Source organism: Equus caballus, chromosome 2, assembly GCF_041296265.1.
Source record: "Equus caballus isolate H_3958 breed thoroughbred chromosome 2, TB-T2T, whole genome shotgun sequence".
NCBI lineage: Eukaryota > Metazoa > Chordata > Mammalia > Perissodactyla > Equidae > Equus > Equus caballus.
Window position 1 is genome coordinate 14,811,411 of NC_091685.1, and position 14,411 is coordinate 14,825,821.

General features: G+C 43.7%; 1 protein-coding gene across 4 annotated transcripts in view; it reads right to left on the minus strand.

Moving 5' to 3' along the window:
• The window catches only part of SZT2 (SZT2 subunit of KICSTOR complex), a 51,385-nt gene that overhangs the window by 35,134 nt on the left and 1,840 nt on the right, over positions 1 to 14,411 (minus strand). For 3 of the 4 annotated variants that reach the window (XR_002804797.2, XR_011436398.1, XM_023631793.2), the window contains exons 2-6: positions 6,660 to 6,785; positions 6,171 to 6,344; positions 5,708 to 5,878; positions 1,103 to 1,234; positions 218 to 359 (exon numbers count right to left, since the gene is read on the minus strand). Coding sequence is in view for 2 of the 4 variants with exons in the window: in XM_023631793.2 (XP_023487561.2) it covers positions 218 to 359; positions 1,103 to 1,234; positions 5,708 to 5,878; positions 6,171 to 6,344; positions 6,660 to 6,785 (745 nt within the window). In the remaining 2 variants the exon portion in view is untranslated. Of the gene's footprint in view, positions 1 to 217; positions 360 to 1,102; positions 1,235 to 5,707; positions 5,879 to 6,170; positions 6,345 to 6,659; positions 6,786 to 14,411 lie in introns of those variants that run through there. The other variant, XM_023631806.2, reaches the window with a different exon arrangement.

Sequence of the window (14,411 nt, forward strand, 5' to 3'; positions counted from 1 at the left end):
CAGTCTCTTCCTAAGTGATGTCCTTGGAGCTCCACTTTCCACTAGGGTCCCTGATATACACTAATACACACTTACCTTTTACAAACAAGGAAACAGATCCTCTTCCCTGGGGCCCACCAATCCCCTGGAACCTCTACTTTTGCTGATAACCCCCTTCCCACACAACTTTCATGAATATTCCTATTTCCCCAATCCCACCAATATTCCATCTACTAACCTGCACTAGAGTTTGAGGGCAGCAACTGCAGTGCCAAGATGCCCTGACGAATCATACTGACCAGCCCAAGATCAGCTGTCACCATGGAGACTCCTACCTTCCGGCCCGGGGGCTCCCCTGTGTCTGGGGACTGGTCATCTACCTGGCCCAAGTTATAGAAAAGATAGAATGGGACAGACGGCATTGCTGCCTGATCCATAGCAAAGCCAGAATTTACAGCCCAGCACTGCCCAGGCCAGACAAGCCTAATCCTGTGAGGACCTCAATCCCCCTACTATGCAGCCAAGGCCTGACTATGCTCCCTCCCCCAATGAGCGCTTGAATACTGACCCTCAGATGGGCCAGGAGTCCAGAACCAGACGAAGCACAGATGGTCTTGGAGCAGGGCTTCCCCACCTTTTGTCAATAGGGCCCCTTTTCCATATTTTTCTATTACTATTATGAAATATTTTATACTTAAATTAAGTCTTCAGACACATAGAAATGAATTTGCCTGGCTACTTCTAGGATACCCAAAAGAATGAGAGAGTGCATTCTAGCAAGCCAAGCAGTTTTATCCCTGATTGAACAAAATACTAGAGAGCCACACCACCCAAGATCACCTTCTCAGATCCATTGAGGGAGTAGATCCAGGACTGAAAAAACACAAGCAAATGGCCTTCACATTTTCTCCCAGCAAGAATTTGTCTTGAGGAGTGTATCTGAGCCCTCCTCCCACGGGGAACCTGCTGTGTGCACTCACTAGCACTTCTATCCTTAGCTCACTCTGGCCCCAGCTCTTAGCCCTTCTTTCCCTCTGTACTTGGCTTGTCTTCCCTCTCTCCCCTCCATCCCTTAATAGTTCCTCTTTCTAAGCGGGCTCTACCCACTTTCTCTCCCACATACCTTGCTCTGGGGGTCATACTGCTGCTGCAACATGGTGGCCACCTTATCCTCAAAGAGACAGAGTTGCTCATATACCTGCTGCAGGAACATGTCCCGCTGGGAAGGGTCCAAAAGGCAGCCCTGTACCAGCACCTGAGAAGCATAAAGGAAAGACTAAGACATGAAGGTCGGGGGACACTGGGCAGTACCCTGCTGGTCCCCCTATTTATTCTCCACAGCTCCCTCTAGGCGATCCTGAGTTCCCACCCACGCAGGCTCTAAGGTAGGCTTATTCCACAGCCAGTTCCTCTCTTATCAGATCAGCTAGTCTATCAGTCCTCAGCCCAGGTATGCCATATCCCTGCTCAGGGTCCCTAGGTCATTAGTTACCTTAATCTGGGTTCACAGCCTTCCTCTGCTTATAGTCCTCCACACTGGGCTTCCCCAAGCCCCCGCATGGGGGCGCCATAAACTCTTCTAGCTCCTTCTATCTTGGGCTACCAGATGGCTATAGACATTGTCTATAAGCTGCCCTACCTCAGCCTGGCAAAGCCTTTTTCATTCTGACTCATATTGTTTTACTCTGGTTGATTTTTAAGCACTGCACACAGGGGCTGTTCTGGACCTTTTCTCTTTTTTGAGCTCAAAATCTTCTTATTCTCCCTAAGAAGGCTCCTTCCTTCCTTTTACCCTCAGCAGATAACTCCCACGCCCCTCTTCACAGAGAAAGGCAACCAATCAACAGGAACTCCCTGCATACCCTACCCCTGAGGGTGTACTCTCTCCAACCCACTGAAGATGCCCTCAGTGCTTGCTAGATGTTTATGTCTCTCTGTGTTCTTGTTCCTCCTTCTAAGCTCTGAAGAAAACATTCCTCTTCCTCCTCTTTTTCCCTAAAGCTAATCTCTCCATGTAATCTTGGACCTTTCGTCTCTCTAATATCTTCATTCTCTCTCCTTGGGGTTCCTTTCCTTCTACTTCCAACATAAATAAGTGGCCCCATCCTGAAAATTTTACACAGGCCTGGTAGCCATGGTGGTAACCCTCGGGATCTCTCCTCTCTCTCCCTCAGACTTCTACAACCTGTCTCAATGCCTACTTCTCACCAACCCCTGCCCTCCTGTACAACAACTACTTCTTCACTCCCTATTGAGAACTGGGTGAGGGTGAGGGGACAGCCAGAAGAGGGGACAGGGGGACTCTGTACCACTCTACAGACCTGATTGTAACAAGAAAAACAGAATCAGAGGAAGAGTAGGAGCTGGGGCTATAAAAAGGTGAGAAAGATGTTCACAGGTGTATTATTTAGAAGAGTGAAAATTGCCTTGCCAACCTAAGCGTCCAATAATAAGGGTTTGGCTAAATGCATGATGATAAAATATGATAAATATTAAGTCAAGCAGCCATTAAAAATAACGTTTTCAAAGAACATTTAGTGACATGGAAAAACGCCTACATTATACATTAAAAAAGCAGGATGTAAAACTGTGTGCCTGGAATGGTCCTGATGTTTCTCCTCACTTTGGATGGAGGGGTGGTGGTGAATATGACAAAGGCATACCCAGAGACAAGAAGGAAATTCCAGAAAATGTTAATAGTAGTTATTTCTGGGTGGTGTATTATCAGTAGGTTTTGCTTTTCTTTATATTTTATGTATTTTTCTTTTCTTTTCCTTTTTGAGGAAGATTAGCCCTGAGGTAACATCTGCTGCCAATCCTCCTCTTTTTGCTGAGGAAGGCTGACCCTGAGCAAACATCTGTGCCCATCTTCCTCTACTTTATATGTGGGATGCCTACCACAGCATGGCTTGCCAAGCGGTGCCATGTCCGCACCTGGGATCTGAACTGGTGAACCCTGGGCTGCCGAAGCGGAATGTGTGCACTTAACTGCTGTGCCGGCCCCTTTATGTACTTTTCAAATCTCCTTCAATGGACATGTATTATGAATGTGATTTAATTTTTTTTTAAAGAGCAGCAGGATACATCTTGAGGGAGCTATGGAGACAGTGGGAAGCTGGCTCAGGGCTAGCAAGTGGCCCTGGGGGCTTAAGCGACTAAGTCCTCTCCTCTACGGCTGCTGTCCTTGTTCAGGCCTCATCTCCCCTCTCATACTATAATAATCTTCTGCCTCTTCTTCCCCATCCAGACTTTGTCCCTCAATCCATCTTCCATACCGGCCACAAACAAGTGTGATCTTCCTAATGTACAAATCTGATCTAGTTACATTCATTTAAAATCTTCAATGGTTCCCTACTACCCATGGCTAATAGTTTTAACAGCTAACATTTGCATGTTTTCTATGTGGCTGGCACTGTTAAGTGCTTGACATGTACCAATTCAATCACCATATAATATTGGTACTGATAATATCCCCATTTTGAAGAAAAGACACAGATGCACAGAGAGGTTAAGTAACTTGCATAAGGGCAGAGCCAGTAAGCAAAAGCAGGCTATATGATTCCAGAACCAGTGCTCTTCACTACCACACTAAATTCCCTTATACTGTAGTCCCCCCTTATCCACGGTTTTAGTTACCCATGGTCAACCATGGTCCAAAAATATTAAATGGAAAATTCTAGGAATAAACAATTCACACATTTTAAATTGCGCATGGTTCTGTAGCGTGATGAAACCTGGCGCTGTCCTGTTCTGTCCTGCCTGGGACATGAATCATCCCCAGCACATCCATGCCATACGTGTTACCTGCTCATCAGCCACTTAGTAGTCTCGGTTATCAGATTGATTATCACAGTATCACAGTGCTTGTGTTCAAGTAACCCTTATTTTACTTAATAGTGGCCCCAAAGCACAAGACTTGTGATGCTGGCAATTTGGGTATGCCAAAGAGAAGCCAGCCATAAAGTGCTTCCTTTAAGTGAAAAGGTGAACATTCTCCACTTAATAAGAAAAGAAAACAAGTCGTATGCTGAGGTTGCTAAGATCTATGGTAACTTTTACTACAGTATATTGTTATAATTGTTCTATTTTATTATTAGTTATTGTTAATCTCTTACTGTGCCTAATTGATAAATTAAACCTTATCATAAGTGTGTAGGTACAGGAAAAAACATAGTATATATAGAGTTTGGTATGATCCGCCATTTCAGGTATCTACTGGGGGCCTTGGAACATATTCCCCAGGGATAAGGGGGGACTATTGTAGAATAAAGTACAGGTCCTTATCCAGGACATTCAAGGCCTTTCATAATCCTGCTCCCTCTTATCTCTCCAGTCTCCTCTTTACCACCATCCCATCCTCATTCAAACTTTACTGGGTCAAACTGAGTAACACGTAGTTCCCTAGAACACCTGTGACTGAGAGCAGTTTCACAGCTCTGTGTCTTTGCTTTTGCTCACCCCTCTGACTGGAAAGCCCACTACCCCTTCTTTGAATGGTTAAACTCAATTCTTCTTTCAAGACTCAGTTCAAATGCCTCTTTGTCCAAAAGTCTGCCCTGTCACTGCCCCAGGCTTGGCTGGGTGCTCCCTCTCGGTGCTCCTATAGTGCCTGAGTCATAACTTATCAGTGTCCTTAGCACATTCAACTGAAATTACCTCCTTTGATATCTATCTTTCCCACTAAACTCTCAACTCCCCCCATCAGGATAGGGACAGTGTCTGATTCATCTGTGTCTCCAGGACCTGGCCCAGGCCGGGCATAGATCAGGCTTCAGTAAGTGTTTGCCAAACTGAACCAAGTCAACACTATGATTACCTAATACCCATGCCTTTCCTGCCTTGGCTACCAGTACCTGCAAAGCCTGGCCTATCGGGGGATGTAGCCCACAACCAGCAGTCCCAACAGTTACACCAGGAGAGTACTTTAACCAAGGCTGGGGCTGGGATCTAGGCATGCACCAATTGCTTGTGGTATATTTCACACCCTCAGGTGCTATTCCTTGCATCCCTGTCTCTCAAAGGCAGTTTGATAGCTAATGAGACAAGGTAGCTATCAGGGACCATTTCAGGGTAAGCCCCTACCAATGAGTTGAGGTTAGTTAAGGGCAGATGAAGGGAAATTGGGCCAATGCTTATCTAAGCCAAAAGCAGATATTCCAGTAACAGACTTGGCCATTCTTCAAAAGGAGTGTCTGGTGATAGCTTGCTTGGGTGTTGGATAAACCCTATAATTATCTGTATGGTCAGCCTTACACCCAACAGTTCACAAGGCCCTCAGAGAAAATGACCCTCCTCTGTCACTGGAAGAAATTATGTTTCCAGGTATTTGTTATATTTCAAAATCATAAACCTATTCTAAGAGACCACCACCTGGGGGTAGTACCAGGAATCCAGACACCAGCAAATCTTCTGATGGAACTAAAGGAGGAGGGGGGAGTAAAGAAAACAAATGCCCAGTAGCTAGAACCAGAGACTTACAGGAAGAGTGACAGAGGTATTTGTCCAATCATGCCAACTCACCTAAAGCTTATGGGAAGGCCCTTTAAGACCAGAGCAACTGATACTTCTCAAGAGGAGAGAGACTCATGGAGATGACTAGGAAACAGGTTCAAGAAGCCAGCAGAGCTGGGGACTTTGGGCATGGATAGTAGAGATAGGATAAGGACTTGGTCAGCGGACAATCAGAAACTAGGTTTGAAGGTATAAACTTGGAAAAAGGATGCAATACCTGGTGAGACTGCAGGCCAATGATTGAGGAGTAGGCCTGGATAGTTACATAGATCTCAGGTTGGAAGTCGATGCAAGATCCAGGCACTCGGAAGGGCCGAAGCAGCCCACCTAGGCAGCGGGAGAGGGCATGGAAAACTTCATCAAACAAGATCTCCCCTGTGGAATCATCCTGAGGGCAATGGAGAAAAAGAACTCTTAAGGGTAACCAAAGGCAGCCCTGAGCAGAGGGCAGAAATAAACAGCTTCCATGGGTCAGCAGAACTCTTAAGTTTGATTGCACCCCCAAACACAACGCCACAGATGGGATGGGAGCTGTCTTAAAACATTCACCATTCCTTTACACACCTGTCTGCTTTCCACAATGGTAGGCTGAGATCATTTTTTACTCTTCCCAGGCCTCTCCCGCTCCTCCTTACCTCCCTTCCATCTTTGCTTCCCACTGTCTCCCTCCAACTCCTTACCACAATGCCAGTAGACGGGCTAAGGTCCAGCTCAATGACAAATCGATACTGCCAAGCCAGGAAGGTGACCCGGGTGGAAGGTACAAGGAGGAATGGTCTTGGGACCACTGGTTCATCTGGCTGCCACCCAGGGGGCAGGACACTGAGGACTTCCAATTCCTGTTCAGACTGAAGCTGATGATTAGGATGGAGAGAAAAGGAAAAAAGTCAGGGAAGAGTCACCCTTTCTTTCCAGGATCTGACTCCCGTATCCAAAATGACACACCATTGATTCCATCTCCAACAGCCCAATCATATACTCTCCCTATCTGAAAAAATTATTAAACAAAATTTCCCCTGTGGAAGCATCTTGTGGGCAAAGTCACTTGCCCTTCCCAGAATTAGACCCCTCAGAGTTAGTCTCCCCTGCTGTCTGTTTCCAGCACCCTCCTACATAAAACAGATGCTTCTGGGCCAGCCCCTCACATCCTGTGTGGCGCTGGGCCTCACCAGCATCTCCTGGGGTGTGGCCTGCACAGTTTGATGCAGGTGGTTGAGGAACCAAGCCAGGCGAACATTTCGGGAGATTCGATAATCCTTTTTCATCAACAGGAACACCTGCCCAGCTTCTTCTACCTGGGGACAAAGAGACATTAATAAATCCATAAAAATTCACTGAGTTCCCAGTACATACAGATCATGGTGCAAGTAACTTGTCCAAGGAGCTCATGATCCCTAAGTGAGAGGCAAGGCAGCAGAGGTGAAAAGCTTACCCCCACCTCGGTGCAAGGCGTTTCCAAGGATTAATTCTCCAATCTCTGCTCCCATTCCCCCTACATAGACCTCAATGTAGGTGAACTGACTTTTGTATATTTCAAATGTTTACGTGAGTTTCTCCTATGAACTATAAGCTCCTTGAGGGCAGGGATCGTGTCTTGCTCTATTTTTGTGTCCCCGTGCTTGGTAAATTGCTTACAATAGAGCACTCACTCACTAATGTCAGACAGTTCTCCCTAATAAGCCTGGACAACAGCAGGCACTGAAGGAATCTTCACTGGGTGAAAGGCAAGCCTGACGAATACCTCAAAATCAAACTTCCATACTTCTCAGTTGTCAATATTCTAGCTCCTTTCCTACACTGCCTCATGTGCAGTCAGTTTGACAACAGCTTAATAAGTATCAGTTCCCTTGCCTGTGTCCTTGTCCTTCCACTATACAAGCCCTGCCAAATCTTGACTCAGGATGAATTCGACATCTTCCCTTATCCACACACATACCATGCCAGCTGCACTTTGACAGAAAGAAACTTGTTACCTGGCCAGTGGTGCCACCTCTAGCAGGTCTTTACCAATCCTTTTGCCTCTCTCTGGTCAGCAATCTCTCCTACTCCCCTCAGAAGGTTTTCCAATCTCTCAACCCCTGCAGTCCTGGGAGATAAACTTGCCTACTGTCTCACAGAGACAAGAAGGATCAACCGGTCTGAACTTTCCCAGTGTTTCTTCCACGTTAACCCTTATCTGTAACATTCCTTTACTCCCTTACTCTGGCCTCAAATGAAAAGATTACGCTCCTCCTATTTTGGGCAAACTGCAAATTTCTCCTCCTGTGTTCCTAGTGAGAGGGAAACGCTAGGTTGCGGGGACGGAAGAGAGTGGTAGAGGAGAAATGAACAGAAGGCAATGATTGCCTCTTGAGAAATGCAGTGCTGGAAGGAAGTGAAGTTTTTTTGTTTTTTTTTTTAAATGGGGAAATACGCATTGAGAAGAGAAGGAAAAAGCCCTGGAAAAGCAACAGTGAAGGGTGCATGATCTCAGAGAAGAGTGTGGCGAACAGAGATGTAACAACTCAAGATGAATAAAGTCTTTCTTCTTTTCTAAGACAGAAGGCAAGCATAAAAAGATACAGAAACAGATACTGGGAAACGGCAGGGACGAAAGCGGAGGCAGGAAGAGGGAAGGAACTCCTATTTATTGAGCATCTCAAATACGTTCAGTAGTACAATGTGGAGGTTAAGTGCAAGAATTTCAGATTCAGACAGCCTAGGTCTGAATCCCAATTTGGCCTCTTATTAGCTGTGAGATTGTGGAAAAGGTACCTACTTAATCTCTTTAAGCCTCAGTGTTCTCCCTAAAATGGAGATAATCCTAGTACCAATCTACTAGCGCTGTTATGTGGATTAAGTGAAAGTATGCATATGAAGCACTCAGCACAGTGCCTGGCACTTAGTAAGAATATAATAAAAGTTAACTGTTACAGGTTATTAACAGGCACAATACTAGGACCTTTACACAAGTAAGTTCATTCAGTCTTCACACAAAACACTTAGCAGAGGAAAGCTGAGGTTCAAAAAAGTTAAGTGACTTAACATAATTAGTAGGAATAGGGTCAGAAGTCAAACCCGGGCCCAATGAGCTACAAAGCCCATCTACTGAGTGTGACAAATGGATAAAACTGGGGACTTTGGAGCAGAAAAGATTTAAAGTTGTCACAAGAAGGAACATGACGGGGGTTTACAAGCAGAAAGGATGCTCTGAGATAATCAGAAAGACAAAGACAATTGAAACATCGATCTGATGTGAGTCAGCATTATTTGGTTATGTCTCTATGCCTCTCAAATCACAGGCTGGGAAACACTACTCTCTATTATACTGCTTCCCTACGCTGTGCTGAGGTAGGCCCTGGTGACGATTTTTGATTTTACCCTAAGAGTTAGGTCAAGCTACCGAACTCTTTTTCCAGCAGGGCAGTAATACATCCGCATTTTTAAAAATTCCTGCTCTGTTAGCTCAGTGACAATCTTCCTCAAGCAAAAAAAAAAAAAAGAAGGAAAACTGGCAACAAATGTTAGCTCAGGGCCAATCTTCCTCTCACTCACACACACAATATCCCTCTGGCTACCATATGATTCAGAAAGATCCCCTAATGACCAGGGGAGATGATAGTGGCCTAGATCAGAGCTACTCAAAGTAGCCATTCTGTGAACTGTTTGAGACTGGTCCCCGATGAGACAAGGTGTTGTGCTGGAATGTAAAATCACCACTGCCTTTTGTTGAGAAAGTCTTGCTATGAAGAAAAAAACCAGTCAGCTTGAACTAACCTTTGAGACAAGTGAGCTTGGTTGCATTTTAAGGGATCTTTAGAAAAAGACAGACAAGAACTGGTGATTAACTGGAAGTGGAGAGGAAAGTAAAAAAAGAAAGGTGTCGAGAATGTCTAAGGTAGCATCAGTAAGTTGCAGAATGATTAACAAGTTAGCTAGAAAAATTTGATATAGTTATTTACCATCATTTCTAACCACCATCCCCCTCAAAAGGTCCCATGGAACTGTACACTCTTACTGCCAAGCTCCTAAAAACAGAAAAGGGGTCTATTTATTGGCAAAGAAGGAAATCGCAGCAATTATTCGTCCTCTTTCTCTGATCCTTGGTCTCAGAGAGGGATACTCATAAACTGGCAACTTCTCCCTCTGGATTGACTGAGCTGGTGTGGGGCGATATTAGTGACTGCTCTTGTTTATGAGTTGACTGTGCTGGATCCCTGCCAAGGTGCTTATCTAAAAAAGGATGGGTTGGAGCTCAGAGTATTATCAGAATAGGAAGGATATCCCAATTCAGCAGTCCTTTCTGTTTATCACTCTATCCCCAGAGCCTAGCGCACTGCCTGCCACATAGAATGCTCAATACAATTTTGCCGAATAGGTGAATTCACTCTGTTTTAAGCAAAGCAAATGTGGCATTTAAAACTAATCATAATCAGTACAACTCTTCTCAAGGTGAGATCATCTTAACACTAGTCTCAATATTATTTTCCTTTTGTTATTCTTTGTAGTTAGTAAAGACTTTTAAAAAATGTCAGCCTGTTTCAGCTATGCAAGGAGACCACCAAGGAAAGGAGTTTGGGCCCATACTGAGCCACGGTTAAAGGGGGAGAGCAAAGGTCCACGGGTCAGCACCATAAGGACACTTGGGGACACTTGGTCACTCCATCTTCTAAGACTAAAATCTTGGCAATTCTGGCTTTAGTAAGTAAACTGGTCCATGATTCCCTGCATTAAGTTAGGTAACCCTGCTAGGTATTCTCAAAGCAGCCTATACTTCTTCAGAGCACCTACCTAGTTTATAATGAAGAATTTGTGTTCTTTTGAATGTTTGTTTGCTTCCCCTACAAGTCTAGAAGCTCCAGGGAAGTAGGAGCTGTGTCCATCTATTGTTCTTTGCTGTATCCCTAGCAACTAGCACAGTGCCAAGAATTTGCTGAACGAATGTATGAGTGAGGGAAATTGCTCTCATAAGTTATACTCATTCTCTTCTCTGTTTCAAGCTATGTTGTTAGTTTCTTACCAGTGATTCCTAATTTTTCATTTATCAACATGTTTTTTTTTTTGTTCAAAAGTCCCCATCCTTCCTCATCCACTTTATGGAAAAACTAGCTTATTCTATTGTTTGGATTTTTCCTTTGCTTCCCTGAAAGTTGTTTTTACCAGATTTTCACTAGTATATTCTTTCACGGTATTATCTTTTTGTTGACTGTTCCTGGAATCGGGGGAGGGGGATTCTGGTGTGACTTCTAATAGATTTGTTTTAGAAGGAAGAATGGTGTTATGGAAAGAAAGTGTGATCTGACAGCTGAGACTCTGGGTTGAGCTTTAGTTTCCTTCTCTATAAAATATCATCTCCTACCCCAATGTGTGAAAGCACTTTGTAAAGTTAAAAGTGCTCATAAACGCACACATTAGTAATAACAAGGTGAAGTCCTGCACAGCCATTCACTTCAGCTTTTTGTGCTCATCCCCATTTAGTTGGCATAGTTGGAAATTTCCTCAAACTGTGCCAGAATCTGTCTTTTTGATATTATCTTGACCTGTTCTTGAAACGTGTTCTCCTGAAAAACTCTAACCCACTTTTAGTTTTACCTCCTAAGGCCACAAAGGGAAAGTCTGACCCTTTGCCAAAGGAGAATCTATCAAACATCTGCTATCAGCTCTGAGTCTTTGCTTCTCCATAATAAACATCTCCAGGTTCTTTAAGTGTCTCAAACAGCATGGTTTCAAGTTTCCTTACTATTTTACAGCTTAGATCACGTGCCTTTGAATGAATTCTGGCTGGTCTACTTTTAACCTTAAAATGTGTGGGCCAGAACGGAAGACAACACCCAGGTGAGGTCACAGACTCAAGAGTCTCCTTGGTTCCATTTACCTTTTTGGAAGCTTTACCATACTGTTGACTCAGGAAACCTCTGTGACTTTCTCATTTGTGCTGCTAAGACACAGCCCCCATTCTGTCCTCATGCAGTTTTTGGACACACAATTATTCAATTAGTCCTATTACATTGGATAAATTCAGTCTATTATTCTGTTGTGAAGCTTAGAGTGCTGTTCTGTCTTCTAGTAAACCTCTTTCCAGCTTAACTTCCCTGCTAATTTGATCAGGATGCCATCAAGTCCTCATTCAAGTCCAAAAAAGACAAAGGCAAGGTGAGTACACATTCATTTATCAGTTAACAGATTCATGGACAGCTTGCTACATGCTAGCATTGGGCTAGGTCCTAAGGATACGACAGAAAGCAAAAACTGGCATTCTCTGCTCTCACAAAATTTACCCTATGGAGAAAAAAACATGAAAGAATCACTCTAATTCTTGTTATTATTACAAACTGAGTAAGTGTGCCATAGACTAACATGGTTCTACGGCAGCATGTAACAGAGGAACTCGACCCAGGCTAGGGTCTTAGAAGAAAGTGACACTGAAGGTTGAGCAGGGTTTTGCTAAGTGGGCAGGGAAAACTTTCTTCAGGTCATTAGCTAGTAGGCCGCTTAACTCTAGTACTGTATAGCTTCCATTTTTCCACCTTGCCTCAAAGCTTATTTCGAACAACGGACTGACTGTCCAAGGCCAAACTCAAGTCTAGTTCATCAATCAGTTCTTACAGAACCCACTCTCTTAAAACCAGGAGCAGCTGCCTAACTTGAGCTTTCTCACAATATGATCTTTCAAAGTCAACAACTACATTTCCAAAACGTCCTCTTTAAGTTTTCTTTGCATTCAAGATGTAATTTATTAGAACCAGAAGACTTAAGAATTAATTTAAGAAGCTAGAATGGTATTTTTCAAAGTGTGATCCTAGGACCAATCACATTGGAATTACCTAAGGTGCTTATTAAAATGCAGATTCCTGGGCACCAGTGCAGACTAATTAGAGTTGATGGGGCTTAGGAATCTACATTTAACAAGCTCCCCAAGTGATTCTTCCACTTTAATGTTTGAGAATTCCTGAACAGGTTGTGTTCCCACAGCATCCACACTCACATGGAATTTCAATTACCCCAGATTGAATCCCACCCCCTCCCCCGAGTCTGAAGTGCACCGTAGCAGTCTGGCAAAGAGAAAGCAGGGTTTTGGAGTCAAAGACTTGGATTCAAATCTGGTTCTACTACTTGCTATCTAGGTGAGCTTGGACAAGTTACTTAACTTTTCCAGGCCTCAGTTTCTTCACTGATAACATGCGGATAAGAATATCGATTTCAGACTCAGTCCCGATGGCCTAGTGATTAAAGATCGGCATGCTCTGCTTCAGCAGCCCAGGTTAGGTTCCCAAGCGTGGAACCACATCACTTGTCATAGCCATGCTGTGATGGTGGCTCACATCGAAGAACCAGAAGAAACTGCAACTATACACAATTACGGACTGGGGCTTTGGTGGTAAAAAAGGAAAAAAAAGGAGGAAGACTGGCAACAGATGTTAGCACAGGGCGAATCCTTCTCTGTAAAAAAAAAAAAAAAAAAAAGAGTATCTACTTCATAAGGAGGTTGTTGCAATTAAAGAGGAAAGTTAGAACAATGATGAAGGCAGCCTATCATTCTTTGGAACATTTATTGAGGCCTACATACCATTTATAACAAGATGAATAAAACATTATCAGGCACTGTGCTGCATACCACGTATATCAAGATAAAGGAAACACTGCCCATCTCATTAACTTGTTTTTTGTACCTGTCCCTTTGTGGTTAAGGTACAAATTACTTTTTGAGCCTTTTCCAACCCTTGTGCTGTCTTGTTAAGAGTCCCATGAAATAATGCAGATTTTTCTTCCCCCTTGAACTGTCTGAACCCTCCTTACCACTGCACTTACGCCAAAGTCCTCAATCTCTAGCACGGTCTTAACTAGAATCTTCTCCAGCCTCATCTCTCACCAACTCCGAGTTAGAGCACCTAGGAGCAAATGCTGGTTCTGCTGCTTATGAGTATAAGGCCTTGGTGAAATTACTTAAACTCTCTGTGCCATAGTTCCCTCATCTGTGAAACAGGGATAAGAACAGTGCCTATTTCATGGGGATTTTACAAGTCTTACATGATACTTAGTAAGCACTCCGTGCTAGCCATTCTCATTGTCACAAGGCGCCCATGCGAACAGCTGCTCCCTCTCGGGTCTCTGAGGGCTCTAAGCTCCTACTCACCTCAGGGTCTTCACTACTCCCTTTGCCTGTAACGCTCTCTGCCTCTTCTCATGGCCAGCTGCTCATTGTTCAGGCTTAAACGTCCTTCCTTTGAGAAGGCCTCCTGATCCCCCTCACCCCACCACTTCTCAACAAAGTAGGTTAAGAACCCCTGTCACTCACTCACTCACTCTGTATTTTTCCTTTGCAGCACTTATCATAATTCAACGTTTGTTTACTCCATTAAAATAGGGAACATGTCTGACCTGCACTGCTCTGTACCCACCCTGATACTTGGCACAATCTGAGTCCGTAGCAGCACTCATAAAATATTTTAAGTATTTGATGAATGAATGATTTTTTTAAATCTGATTATGCTCAATCTCTCTCTCGGGATTGTAGCAACCCCTAAAACTCACTTACTCTTCTGCCCAGGGGCAGAACTCTTCACTCTTTACTTTCTGAGAGAAAATTTTCAGAAATGCAAATCAAGAACTTAACAAATGCTTAACTTGTGGCTGAATAAGACTCCCAGGAGTGTGCGTCTTGCCTCCAAGTCACTTCAGATCTGCACTGTTCAATATGGCAGCTGCTACCACATGGGGCTGCTGACCACTTGAAATGTTGCTAGTCCAAATGAGATGTGCTCTAAGTGTAAAATATACACTGGATTTTAAAAACTTGGCACCAAAAAACAATGTGAAATATTTCATAATTTTTTATATTTATTACATGTTGAAATGCTAATATTTTGGAAATAAATACAATATATTAAAATTAATTTCACCTGTTTCTTACCTTTTTTAAACTTGGCTACTAGAAAAGCTAC